A 12,707-nucleotide genomic window follows, 5' to 3' on the forward strand; every position below is an offset into this window, starting at 1 on the left:
AGAGCAGGGTGGTCCTCTTGTGGCCAATGTCACTTACCAGCTTCCAGAAGTGGCCACAGCACTTCTGCTGCCCCCCCACCGCTGCCTGTCAACTAAGTGGGGAGCGTGGCCTATCAGGGGTGCACCAGCACTCTCAGGGGGTGCACATGCACCCCTGTACACTCCCTATGTATTGCCAGTGCCAAACCATCTTTGTTCTGATTTAGAGGAATTATCAGTCAGTAGAGCGATGACACCCTGCTTTGGCAGTATTAATAGCTGGTTACTCAAATTTGTAACAGGCTTCGGTCCAAAGATTAGTGACCTAGAGCATGGCTCAAAGTACAGCTGGTCACACACTAAATCAGTACAATTAATCCTTTGCATTTAAACAATGAGTAAAACTCAGTTCCTGAGTTCCAGCAATACTACTTGCACCATTTCAGAGGTAACATTATCAGCCAAAATCAATAGGTAAGTAAGGAGTGCCACTGTTACAAACCAATTACCTGTTTCCTGAATACACAAACAATATAGGTAAAAAGTTTTGTTCTTGAGGGCACTATTCTCTGGGTCATTTTAATCTGCAGAACCCAAGCCTGTAACTGACCCACTGGAAGACAGATTGTGGATCTCCTTTCTAAGTGTACCAGGGCTCATTCCATTAGGGTCACCTACATTGCTCTTAAACCTTATAGATATCATAAGATTTGCCTAGACCCCAGGAAATCTTCAGAAGGCTAGGCCCAAGCTCCAATGCCTTTTCTATATCTCTTTCTGAAATATCCATTGCATTTAAAAGAAGATTGCAGGCATAATCTAACACCCAGCACTGGAATCTGATTCCCTTGTGTGATCTGGCATATGCATTCTCAGTGCTGGTTAACATAGAATCATAGGATCATAGGAAAGCAGGGCTGGAAGGGACCTCACAGGATCATCTAGTGTAGTCTAACCCCCTGCTCTTGGCAAGATCATCCCTGATTAAATAACCCCAGCCAAGTGTCTGTCAAATCTGCTCTTGAAATTTTTCAGGGATGGAGATTCCACAACTTCTTTAGGTATCTCATTCCAATACTTGATCAGACTCATAGTCAGAAAGTTCCTCCTAATTTCCAACCTGTGGGACAGTTTCAAATTGAAGAACCTAAATATTACCTGGTCTGTAGTCTGGTAATTAGAGCACTGTTCTAGGAAGTAGAAAAAATGCTCATTGCAGGGGGGGTCAGTCAACCAGGGCTTCCCTAGTCACTCCTGCCACCTGTTGCCAGTAGACCAAAGGAGCTTGAAGAGCATGCTGAGATGTGTACACAGCCCCTCCCCTTGGCTCCACAGTGTTAGCGCTGGAAGCTCGCATCAGGGCCTCACATTTGAATGACTGTACATGTAGTTCTGGGTAAGTTTTTCTACCAGAAGAACAAACCTAGATTGGCCTCCCAGATTTCTTGATGCCAGTGACCACATTTTGGACTGAAAGAAACCCCTTGCACCTAAATCTGGAGGGATGGGGGCATGCTGTTAGGTATGCTTAGAGCATCAGAGCATTCCTAGTGCACAACAATGTTGCACAGTAGTCACTGTACTTAATAATAGAGTGATAAGAATGCAATGCATTATATGTTTTATATGCTAGTTTAGAAGATTCACCCAGGAAATAGACCTCAGTCCAACACCCCCTTTAGCCAGAGGTGATTCAAACAGTTTTTTCCTCCCCCTCCATGCCCAGAAGAGTGTTTTAGGATCTACCCCTCCTGTTAAGGTTAGTCCAACAGGCAGCCAGAATGCAAGTGTCATGCAGCCAAAAAGAAAACGAGCTGAAAGGAAATGCTGGAAACTATTAGGGCCTTTTTACTGATTCCTAAGAAAAAGAGAGCCTGGTCAGTTAGGAATTTATCCTCTACTCAATTAGGCATCTGTCCTCATAGATGTGTAGACACAGGTTTCTAATGGTCAGTCCTGAAACTGGGTGTAGTAGCCAATCATAGCCACTAATGTGATGCTGTGTTGGAGAAGACAAATGCAGTTCTAAAATATGTCAGGGTGAGGTATTTCCAGGAGAGATATTGGTGAATCAATGCCATTGTACAAGCTGCTATTACAACCTGATCGGACATAAAATCTATACTTATGGCCATTTATGCTCAGAAGGATTAATTCAGTTGGAAATGGTGTGAAGGACTACTGGGATGACCAAAACAATGAGCCTTTCACACCAGTGGAGACCAGAAGAGCTTGGGTTGTGTAGCCTAGTGTAACAGGGAGACAGAGACTCCTGTTACTATGAATGGGGAAAACACAGCTGGATAGCCTGTTGTATGGACAGATAAACAGCCAACCTAAGCTGCAGCAAGGACAACAAGCTGCCCATTAGCCCCAAAGGTGAATACCTGCATGGGCCAATGAGTCTCCTGACTCAGATAAGTCAGTGGCCTGGGGTAGATAGGTGGAGCACACTGGAGGAAGGGGGGCCTGGCAGGGACCCAAGCTCTCTGGAGAGTGTGGCTGCCTGAGAAGCCCTTGCAGGAGCTGGGCTTTGGAGCAAGCACTTTGCAGGCAGAGCGGTGAGAACTTGGGGGTGAGGGCTGCTCTGATCACTGTTTATTTACCCAGAGTGGAGGAAGGTTTTCTTTTTAAGTGATAGCTAACCTTTTTCTTTCCTAATGTTTGTTTACCCAGAATGGGTTATAGTTAAACTGGTGGACTGAATGTGGCTAAAAAGTGGTGGTGAGGTGGCCATAATGCAGCATCTGAGGGTGCACTGAGGTTTAAACCACAGGGTGCCTGATAGGCAGTCAATTGAGCCCTGCCAGGGGGCAAGGGCACAGATCATTGGGGTGCCCAAGGGCCATGGGAGTATTTGAGCCCTGCCAGAGCTGGGTATCAGCCAGGCAAGTGCAAGATGGGGATTGTCCTGCTTTGAGCAGGGGGTTGGACTAGACTACCTCCTGAGGTCCCTTCCAAAGCTAATTTTCTATGATTCTATGATTTTTAAGCCAAGGGGTCAAAATCCTGACCCAGACAAGGCAATGTAGTGGTGGCCTGAAGCTGGGAGGTCTAGGGTCAGAGTCTAAGAAGGGCAAAGCCAGGACCAGGGGCCAAGAGCCTGCAAAGCTGAAAACCAGGGCTGAAGTCTGGAAGCTGAGGTCCTAGACAGTGTGCCTTGGGCAAAGGGTGCCCAGCTAGAGAGAGAAGGGGCCAAGGACAGGAAGGCTGAAGCTCCAACACATTTTTTGAGGCCTGAAGGCCAGACATTGCACTGGGACAAGCTGCTCCACTGAAATAATAATCAGTAACATCTACAAGGCATGGGTGTGGCTCTAGGGGTGGTTGGAGGCCAAGAACATAGCCCTTAAGGCACCTGGTATCCAAAAACATCTATAGGGCCAAGAGGGAGGCACAGCAGATTGGATAGAGGGTGGTTTGGCAGTAGAATGGACTCCCTCTGGGCCTTGAGCAACCTCCGAACCCTTTTTTCATGATAACATCAAGGTAGGTAATTAGGAGAGAACAAAAGGGAGCTACAGTGCCACTTGATGCCAGCCATAGCTCACCTAGCAACACAAAGGCTGAAAAGGGATGTGGTTGTTCTCTCTGATTGAATTTCAGGAAGAACACCAGGGAAGGGAAAGAACTTTTTTTGCTAAAAGTCCATGTTGGCTCAAGAACAAAGTGGTATAAACTCATCAACGGGAAACACCATTTGGAAATGAGAAGGTTCTAACCAATAAAAAAGTGCGGTTCTGGAGCAGCCATAAACTGAGCTGTAGATTGTCCTGAATTTAATGCAAATGATACAGAGCCACTGGAATGGAAAGGGCAGGACTTAAAGAAGTGAAGGAGCAGAGCTCAGCAGATGACTTATTAAGAGAAACGTGGGGAATAGAGCGGGTCAGAGGAGCAGGCACCGATATGACCAGTGGATTCATTGCTATAGAGATCAACAGGCCTAATGACATAGAAACTTCAGAGTGGACTATGCATGATGATGGAGCTAGGTGGAGCTATGTGGCATTTCCTCTTCTGATTTGGAGCGAAAGTTGTACTCGCAATGCCCCATGTGATTTCCATGCACCCAGTCTAGTGCTTCAGGCTCTGCTTGGGGCTAGAACTAAGCTTTTTAGAACTGCCTCTAATAGAAAGAAACACACACAATGGTATGAAGAACATAATACTTTGTTTTGTCAATTATCAATCCAGTGTGTAAAAATTCAGTAAATGATTCAATTCCATCAGGATCACCATTTGCAGTTTTTCATACAAAAGTCTGAGAAAAAATAATACTGCTTTTCCTTTTAAAATAACCATTAAAAGTTGAAGAAACTTATATTAAACAGGAGGGAAATCACTGTAGTTAACAAGTAAACCAACTGTTGCTCCTCAGGATGCTGACAACTCGCTTGGTCTTAGGATCAAACTGATACTGGGTTGTTCCATGGAAAAAATAGATATAGTCTAGAAAGAAAAATACATGGAAGGAGTAAATTCATGGGTGAAACATTTTTTCAGAGATTTTACTAGAAAACAAAATGAACTTTGACAGGAAGTAGATACTCATTTATTAGAATGCCTATTTCCCATAAATGTGCATAAATATTAATAATTATCACCTTTAAAATATTTTTTCAATTTAGAGAAGCACACCTCTTCTAGTATAATACACATAAATATTTGTTTTATTTACCTTCATGCTGGAAAGCTGCATCCACCTTGCCAATTCTTCCAAAGTCTTTGATTATTTTCCTTGGATAACCCTTATCCATAGATTGTGTGTTTTCATCATATCTTAATAAAATAAATAGAGTTAATATTTACAGATACGCAAAAAATATTTTAAAAAAGCAAAAACAAGACCTGACACATAAATGCCACTATTCTTATATTCAGAACTGACTGGACTATTTGAATTCCTGCCATTATGTATCAAGTCAGCATACTCATGAGAGATGTGAGAGACTGAAATCTTTGTCTGACAGAAGAGAATGACAAAATGCCAATGATGCCAGGATTTTACCTCGAGAATGTGTTGTGGTGTGTATGTTTGTATATGCATCCACTCAAAGGACAGGTAAAGGTAAATACGGAGTCTATGGTGAAAGTGGGCCAGAGATGATATTTGTCTGAACTGGGGTTATTTTACTTGAAAGGCTACCTCAAGTGAATAACACATTTACTTGAATACAAGATAAGGTTTTTTGCTCCAGTTGACATGGGGAAAATGCCTTGTATGCCTTGTCTTATAACAGCATATAAGGAAATCTCACTAACCACTTTGTCTATCATTAAACTATTGCCAAAAGTAGCATGTGCTCTGCAATGGAAACCAAGAATGAAGCTGATTTAATGCAACCAGCACTGATCATAACTGTAAAACACATGGCCCATATAAGTCAAACTTTTTTTTTATAATATAATTTATCCTTCAAATTAGCCAAATCAGTTCCAAATCATATTGACTGAGCAGAACTCAGTTGTTCCAAGAGCCGTATCGATTAAGCAGGCAGCACTCAATTGTTCTAAACACCATGAATGGTGCTACAACCAGCAAGCATCCTGTCCCAGACCTATCACCCTGGGGCTTCAGATACTCCCAAATCCATTGGCAGGCATCCTACGAGCAGGCCCAAGCCCAGAGGTCTTGAGATTTGGATGCCTCTTACAGGTAAGCAATAGGCTGTGCGAAATGTCGCCGGCAGTTTTGTTCCGATGTTGTTTCAACCCTTATCGAGCTCGAAACAGCAAAATCAAAACGAAACAGAGAGCTTTGAAACAGCCTCAAAATGAAATGAGGCAAGTCGAAACATTTCAAATTTTTTTTAATGTTTTGAGTTTCGAAGCTCAAGCTGGGCTTGCCTGCAGGGAAACAGGAACTAAAGTAAGGAGAGGGAGGAGGAAGAGGGGGAAGGACTGCTCTCATTATTGACTGTGTAGCTGGCCAGTGACTGCCATCCTTTCCTGAGGTCTGGCAATCCTAGTCCTCTGGGAGAGGGATGGAAAAACTGCATACAAGGCAGCGTTGTTTGAACTGCCTGCTTTCTGCCTCAGTGTCAGCTGAGTGAGGGTGCACCTTAACACACACACAGTGTCACCCACCCATGTCACGAGTTTTGCCCATCAGCAGCTAAAGGTGCAGGGCCCCAGAACCCAGACTCCCCCTGCACCTATCTCCTGGACAGCTGGCAGGCTTCGTGGCCACAGCAGGGCCTAGCAGGCCTCCAGTTTTCACCCGCCCTGTGCCCCAAGACAGACATAGTCCCGCAAGCACCCATGACACGAGTTTTGCCTGTCAGCAGCCAGAGGTGCAGGGCCCCAGAACCCAGTTGCCCCTGCACCTATCTCCTTAACAGCTGGCAGGCTTCACAGCCACAGCTGGGGCCAGCAGGCCTGCACCTTTCACCCAGCTGAGCCTTAACACACACGGTGTCACCCATGTCACAAGTTTTGCTTGTCCACAGCTTGAGGTGCAGTTTCCCCCAAAACCCCTGCACCTATTTCCTCGAAACTTGGCAGGCTTTGTGGCCTCCACAGGGGCTAGCATGCCTGCAGTTTTTACCTTACTGTGGCTAAACACATACATGTGACATGAGTTTTTTGCTTTCAAGATGTTGAGGTGTAGTTTCCCTGAAACCTCTGCACCTATCTCCCTGAAGCTTGGCAGGCCCTCAGAAGGGGCTACCATTCCTGCAAGTTGCATCCAAATCAGGCCAGAAATGACGAAGTTATAGGCTGTTTTGACCTTCCCCATTCGCGTATGGGCAAAACATCGAAACAGAGTTGAAACACAGCAAAACTGTTTCAACGAAATGAAACAGAACAGCAGTTTCAAATCAAAATGAAATTTGAAATGAAACACTGTTCCATCGAAACATCGAAATGGAGCGGTGTCCTTTCCCACAGCCCCAGTAAGCATCCCCCATCACACACTCTTTAGTCCTGGACTTCAGATGCTTCCTACACTACATCTTAGCTCACAAGAGGCCTCTACGAAAATGGATCAGTATAGCCCATCTGAATAAAACATATGGTAGTACCCATTAACCACAATCCTTCCTAAAACCAACACTTTTTAAATGCATGGTGACATTGTAAACAGTTCACCCAGAATACCTCTGGCACACTCTCTCTCAGCCTGGTGCATATGATAAGTGTGGCCAGAGCAGGTTGCCCTGCACCTTGTCTGCATATACATTTTTGGAGCATCTCAAGATTTGTGGCAAGAATAGTGGCTAATTAGCACATGGCTTCTTTCTGCGGGTATCTGGAGTGCACACACATACTGAGCAGTGCTGAGCTGTGGAGTCATTGTGGCTTGAAATCCTGTTGACTCCAGTGTGCTCAGGGAGAGTAGGATCGGGCAGTAAGGAGAGGGGGAAGGGGCTGCCAGGGGAAAAAGTTGTGAGGAAGCAGAGAACAAAGGGGCTATCTGACCCCCCAAATTTATTTTCCCTGCTATAGCAGTGGGAATGGGACAAATTCAAGGTAAACCTCAAATAATTAGATTCTATACCTGGAAAATTATAACAAATTTATACATTTTCCATATATAGAATGTATTTATTGGGGGAATTGTCTTATAATTAGGGTCATCTTCCTTTCAAGTAAGTAAAGTATATATTTCCTACCCTATATACAACTTAGGCCAGAACATTGTTGAAAGTATTCATTTTAGTACCACTGAGTGTTTCTTGTGAAAGGGTGCATCTGAAGTGCATATTAATGTGACACAATAAACAGTTCAGTGCAAATTACTGTAGAAAAAGTTTAGAGAGCTGTCATTAAATACAAACAAAATGTAACCACAGAATAATGTACAAGTAGACAACATAAATCACAGAAGCATAGAACAATAGGTCTGGGAACATCTTCAAGAGGTCACCTAATCTTTCCTGTTCAAACCATCTCATGCAAACATTTGACTTCAGATGAAATCAGTGTGTTGACTTCATGCTGAAGGGAAAAATCTACCTTGTTAGCCATTGTTTTACCTTGAATAGTGGATTCTAATGAATTCTCTTGAATTTCATAAGAGAAAAAACTGCACCCAGGTGGGCTAAAATTTAATAGAAATAGCTTTTCTAGGGGTTGTGGATCTTATGACATGTATCCCAGATCTAGAATATTATGATGGTTATAAAATTCCATATAAAAATTTTGCATTTTATCAGGGTATTTAGGTTTAGAAAAGAAAAATCCGTAAGCTGCTATTTAATATTTTTAGCCCAGATGAATTACATGCTTTTTTATATTGTATTTCATAATTATCCTTTGACCCTCCAGCAGGAAATATACTTTGAGACTGTTAAGGTAAATCTTACCTCCAATACTTGTCATTTACAAAGAAATATGTTTTCCTGGTATTCTCATCACTGAAAACTGCATTAATTCTTTTAACAGTCTTTGGGAAGCCCAGCTGATGGATTCTTTTAGGGTATCCATAGGCTATATCAAATCCATTGAGAACCCAATATTTATTCTCTGTAGGGAAAAATATAAATCATTGTTCCATTAATACAAACCATGAGCTCATTGAAATCTATGATAGCTGACTGAAATCTTTAAAATTTAAGGTTGTTTCCATCAAAAATGTCTTTGTTTCTAAAACAATATGTTTCACAAATTTTTTCAACATTATTAACACTTTTCAGATTTTGCAGAAAACGTTATAAGTCATTCCGAATTTTAAGGACCTGAATAAAAAAATCATGTTCCAGTTGCTCACAAAATACTGCCTCTCAAAAGTTCTAACAGAATACTGCAAAGTTAAAGTTTGAAGTTTCAAAATTTCCCTGTGGTGTTTGACTGACTTCTGGCAATTCCCCTTTAATACAGGTTCTGTCTTCGAGTAGAATATAAGCTCTTTGCAACAGATTTCTCTCTTTCTGTGTTCAGTAAAGTATCTTTTGCATCTCGGAGTGGTGTTGTGGTCAAAGATAATGACCATGTCAATGACTGATACTTTGTTAACCTCCGGTCCTTCTAGGTCCTTTCTTGAACTTCTAATAGTAATTTAGCCTACAGATGTTAATTTGTGTATGCAGTCAAGCATGCAACTCAGCTATGCAAAAAAAAATTTTAAATTTAGCCAAGATATTTCTACTTGAAATCTAAATGGGTCTTAATCCAAAGAGAACCAGGATGAATTGCCTTAATTGCACAGTTGAAGCAACCTATATTGCAACAGATTCATATATATGAAGACCAAGAGAATTTTAGGTTGAATTCTTTTACCTTTGAAAAAAACAACTTGATCTTTTTCAACATTTTCATAAGCAGCTTGAATTCCAGATGACAGGGTTGGCCAGAAATCAGAAATAATACTGAACCCATTGTCTACTCGCTGGGGATGCTTGCGCCAGAAAAACCTGAAATACAATTTGCACATTAATACAGTTCCACTCTACCGGGAAAAGTACAGCGAGTAAACTGTGTCCTCTTAGTTTCCAGTCTGCAGGAAAGATGCAAGCCTGCTATAGCTACTATATCTTAGCCTTAATTCTTGAACTCTTTTTTTTGCAAAAGATTAAAGAGTCTATTACTGCTGAAGAACCGCAGTATGGTAGGAGCATTACAAAATGCCCCCATTCCCTTCAAATGATAAGATTTTTCTTTCTTTGTAGATCTAGAATATAATGGGTAAAATAATAATTCCAAGTAGTGTGTGTGTATGAAGTAGAAATATGATTTGTAGATATTTCTCCCAAAACATATGCATTTAGCTTAGAATTCATATAGAATTTTCCTATTTCCTCTGCATAAAATGGGAGATGGTGAGGCTCCTGTACCAGGACGTATCATGCCCCCAAATTTCTCTTACTGCCTCTGCTGGTATGTCACTTGCACACCTTGCTGCCACATGGATTTGTCCACAGTGAAGGGATTCAGCCACACTCACTGCCAGATCTGGGTTTCAGTTCCCACTGGAAACAATAGTGATTGCTTTACAAACACAAAGGTCAGAAGATACTTCCCCAATCAACAAAACCCATTTGGAATCAGAAAAATCATTTTACCATAATTTAGTGAAAGTTTGGGTAAAGTCAATGTGCCTGCTGTCAAGGTATGCAAGCCACCAACTGGAGAAATAGATAGTGACTTTCCAGTGATTTTATGCTGTTAGCATGACATTTTCAAGTGGGCTGTTTCTTTTTATGACTGGAATTCATTTTTTTTTATAGCTTTTTTTCCTTTTCAGTACTGCAGTACAATGAAACACTACATAGACTCATTGATTTTACCTGCCCTTAAAGAACAACATTTCTCCACGCAGAGTAGCAACAGCATCAAAAGACAAATTAGGGTCACAAGCTTCTGGAGTTGAGGGTCCAGTGGGTTGAACAGGTTTCAGAGATGGTCCTACAGGTAGATTGAGAAAAAACTTTTTATTATGGTACATATAATAGGAAAATACAACTGAAAACCAGCATTAGGTCCATCTTCAGGAATCTTCCAAACACTGGGTTAATAGTGGGCAGGCTCTGGAAGCAGGCTTCTTCCAGGATTGTCAGGGCTTTTCACTTGCTAAACCAGCACAGATGAGGTTCAGCACTTATGGACTGTCATATGTTGCAGGGATGGGTTGCAGGAGAGCTGATCTTCAGTGAAAGCCAACCCTAGGAACACAACCCACCTTCTATTAACCGAGAGATGGGAGGGAAACCTACTCTTGGAATGGGTTATATTTGGAACCAGCATAATTGCCTTCATCAGAGGTTTATTAAAAGTAAATGAACAAACATCTATCACCTTTAGGAGTAAGTGATCATGCCTGTAAGCAGAGGAATGAACTACATGACCTTAGCAGGTCTCTTCCCTCTCTATTGTCTATACTTTCTGTGGTTTCTCTGTGTGATGACACCAGACAGTTTCTTAAAATAAACTTTTCTAATTTATTAATCAAAATTAACCAAGTGAATAATTAGATGTTGATTTTCATACCATAGATGTCTTGAATGCCATTAATATCATCCTGATGGAGGTGGAATTCTTTAGGGTTGATATAGGTATAGCTTGGGAACATCAAGGCACCAGGATCAGTAGAATGAGACAAACCCAAGGAATGGCCCAACTCGTGGGCAGCAACATTGAACAAGTTGTAGCCTGAGGAATAAAGATAATGCCACTCAAATGAGTGAAATCCTTTTGAATCTCTGGTGCAGGTGGCAGAGAAACAACATTATGCCAGGCCGGAACACACTACAGATGTAAAAGGAGCTTTCACTCATTTTGCAAACACTATGGTTCAAAGAGGTAGAGTAGAAAAAGAATAGATATATGAATACACAGACCCATCAGGCACTGGTTATGATCTCCCTGTTCCTCTTATTGCTTCCCCTACAGCTATCTCCTATAGCATCTCGGGGCCAGAATCTGTTACTCTTACTCCCAATATAACATAAGAAGCCAAAGGAACAACTCAAGGTGTAAATTGTTAAGTCACCTGAGCAAACAAGGTCAGCAAAGCAAATCTTACCAATGCTGTCTTTTCCCCAAGTTTCCTCCTCATCAAAGTGAACATCTCCACCAATCCCGGGGCCAGGCTGAAAAGCATGAGCTAGTATCCCATTAGGTCCATCAAAGGGAGAATTGTCCCCATGATCTAAAAAAACAAGTAATAATTTAATTAATATACTCAATTGCCTCTATAATTGAGGATGGCTAATGACTAGTTGATAATTGCCTAAATATGCATTGTAATCTGTTGGATTATTGTGCTATTATGTCTCACCCCTATATTGAAAAGAGATCATTATATCTGCTTCTCCCTCCTTGATTCTTCTGAATGTCAGTGGTGTTACATTACTCCAGACTTCAAATGCTTGTTTGATAGCCTTGTCCACATCAGCTGGTCTCATGTCAGGTGTGTAGTTTATAATCCTTTAGGATAAAGCAAACATTAGTTTATGTACATTGACACTTGCAGGTTATTATTAACAATACATTGCTGTAGTAAAAATATTTAATATTTGATGCAAAATTTCTTGTATCCATGTTTTGACAGTGGAATAAGTAGCTTGATATTCAAATCCTGAGTACTTACAACTCCTCCTAACTTTCAGTAAGGCAGTCTCCTTCCTTAGAGTACCAAGATGCTTCTCTTGGTGCTGAATTCCAGAAAGGAGAGCCTACCTTTGGGTCTTTAGGCCCAAATATTTGCAAGCTTGGGCCTTAATATTTTGGTCCACAAATTGCTTACGGAACTGTTACCTGTATGTCAAGTCATTTGTTGACCACTTTGGACGCCCTTGTAGTAGAACATAGTCACCAATGTCAGGCACACCGCATCTCGGCTGCTTCATCATCTTTGTAGTCTCATCATCAATCTTCCCAGTCACTTTCAGTCCCAAAAATGACTGCATTTCCTTGAGTGTTTTAGATACACCCTCCGTATTCTTTCTCCGAAAATGAGAGTGTGCTTCTGTCTCCAGGCCATAGAAACGATTTAGATAACTCTATCAAAGTAAATAACACTTAGAATGGATGTTTTATTGATAGCTATATGTTTCCTGCTTTACTGATGAGAATTTATGCAAAAGAGTTCTAACAAATCTAAAATTTACAATACAATTCCTCCTAAAATTCCAGCCCGTATTTTGTGAGCAATGTTATTAGCTGCAGTAGTTTTATGAATTAGTCTTCAGTGATTACGCATCTCTGATACCAAATGACAACAATGGATACTGCTGGATGATGAGTGTTTTGGGAAATCAGGCTATTGACTTTTTGCTGAATAA

The 12,707-nt window shown here is 41.5% G+C and overlaps 1 protein-coding gene across 1 annotated transcript; it reads right to left on the bottom strand.

The window, feature by feature from the left end:
* Positions 1-4,171: 4,171 nt before the first annotated feature.
* Positions 4,172-12,347, bottom strand: LOC109303297 (interstitial collagenase-like). The gene is made up of 9 exons (XM_019525487.1): positions 12,181-12,347; positions 11,702-11,850; positions 11,447-11,572; positions 10,912-11,073; positions 10,212-10,329; positions 9,205-9,338; positions 8,292-8,451; positions 4,661-4,761; positions 4,172-4,431 (listed from the first exon to the last, which is right to left on the bottom strand). The coding sequence occupies exons 1-9, from the start codon at positions 12,330-12,332 to the stop codon at positions 4,331-4,333; spliced, it is 1,203 nt and encodes a 400-aa protein (XP_019381032.1). The 5' UTR covers positions 12,333-12,347; the 3' UTR covers positions 4,172-4,330.
* Between the last annotated feature and the right edge of the window lie 360 nt (positions 12,348-12,707).

The sequence above is a fragment of the Gavialis gangeticus genome, unplaced genomic scaffold, assembly GCF_001723915.1.
Source record: "Gavialis gangeticus isolate Ggan-Ray unplaced genomic scaffold, GavGan_comp1, whole genome shotgun sequence".
Lineage (NCBI taxonomy): Eukaryota > Metazoa > Chordata > Crocodylia > Gavialidae > Gavialis > Gavialis gangeticus.

What these genes read in the sequence shown, in the direction of transcription:
- LOC109303297 (XM_019525487.1), bottom strand. Translation starts at nt 12,332, where the DNA reads ATGCAGTCATTTTTGGGACTGAAAGTGACTGGGAAGATTGATGATGAG. An exon ending in ACAAATGACTTGACATACAG is followed by an intron (nt 11,851 to 12,180) that starts GTAACAGTTCCG and finishes TTTATCCTAAAG; the next exon opens with GATTATAAACTACACACCTG. An exon ending in TCAAGTTGTTTTTTTCAAAG is followed by an intron (nt 8,452 to 9,204) that starts GTAAAAGAATTC and finishes TTTTCCCTACAG; the next exon opens with AGAATAAATATTGGGTTCTC.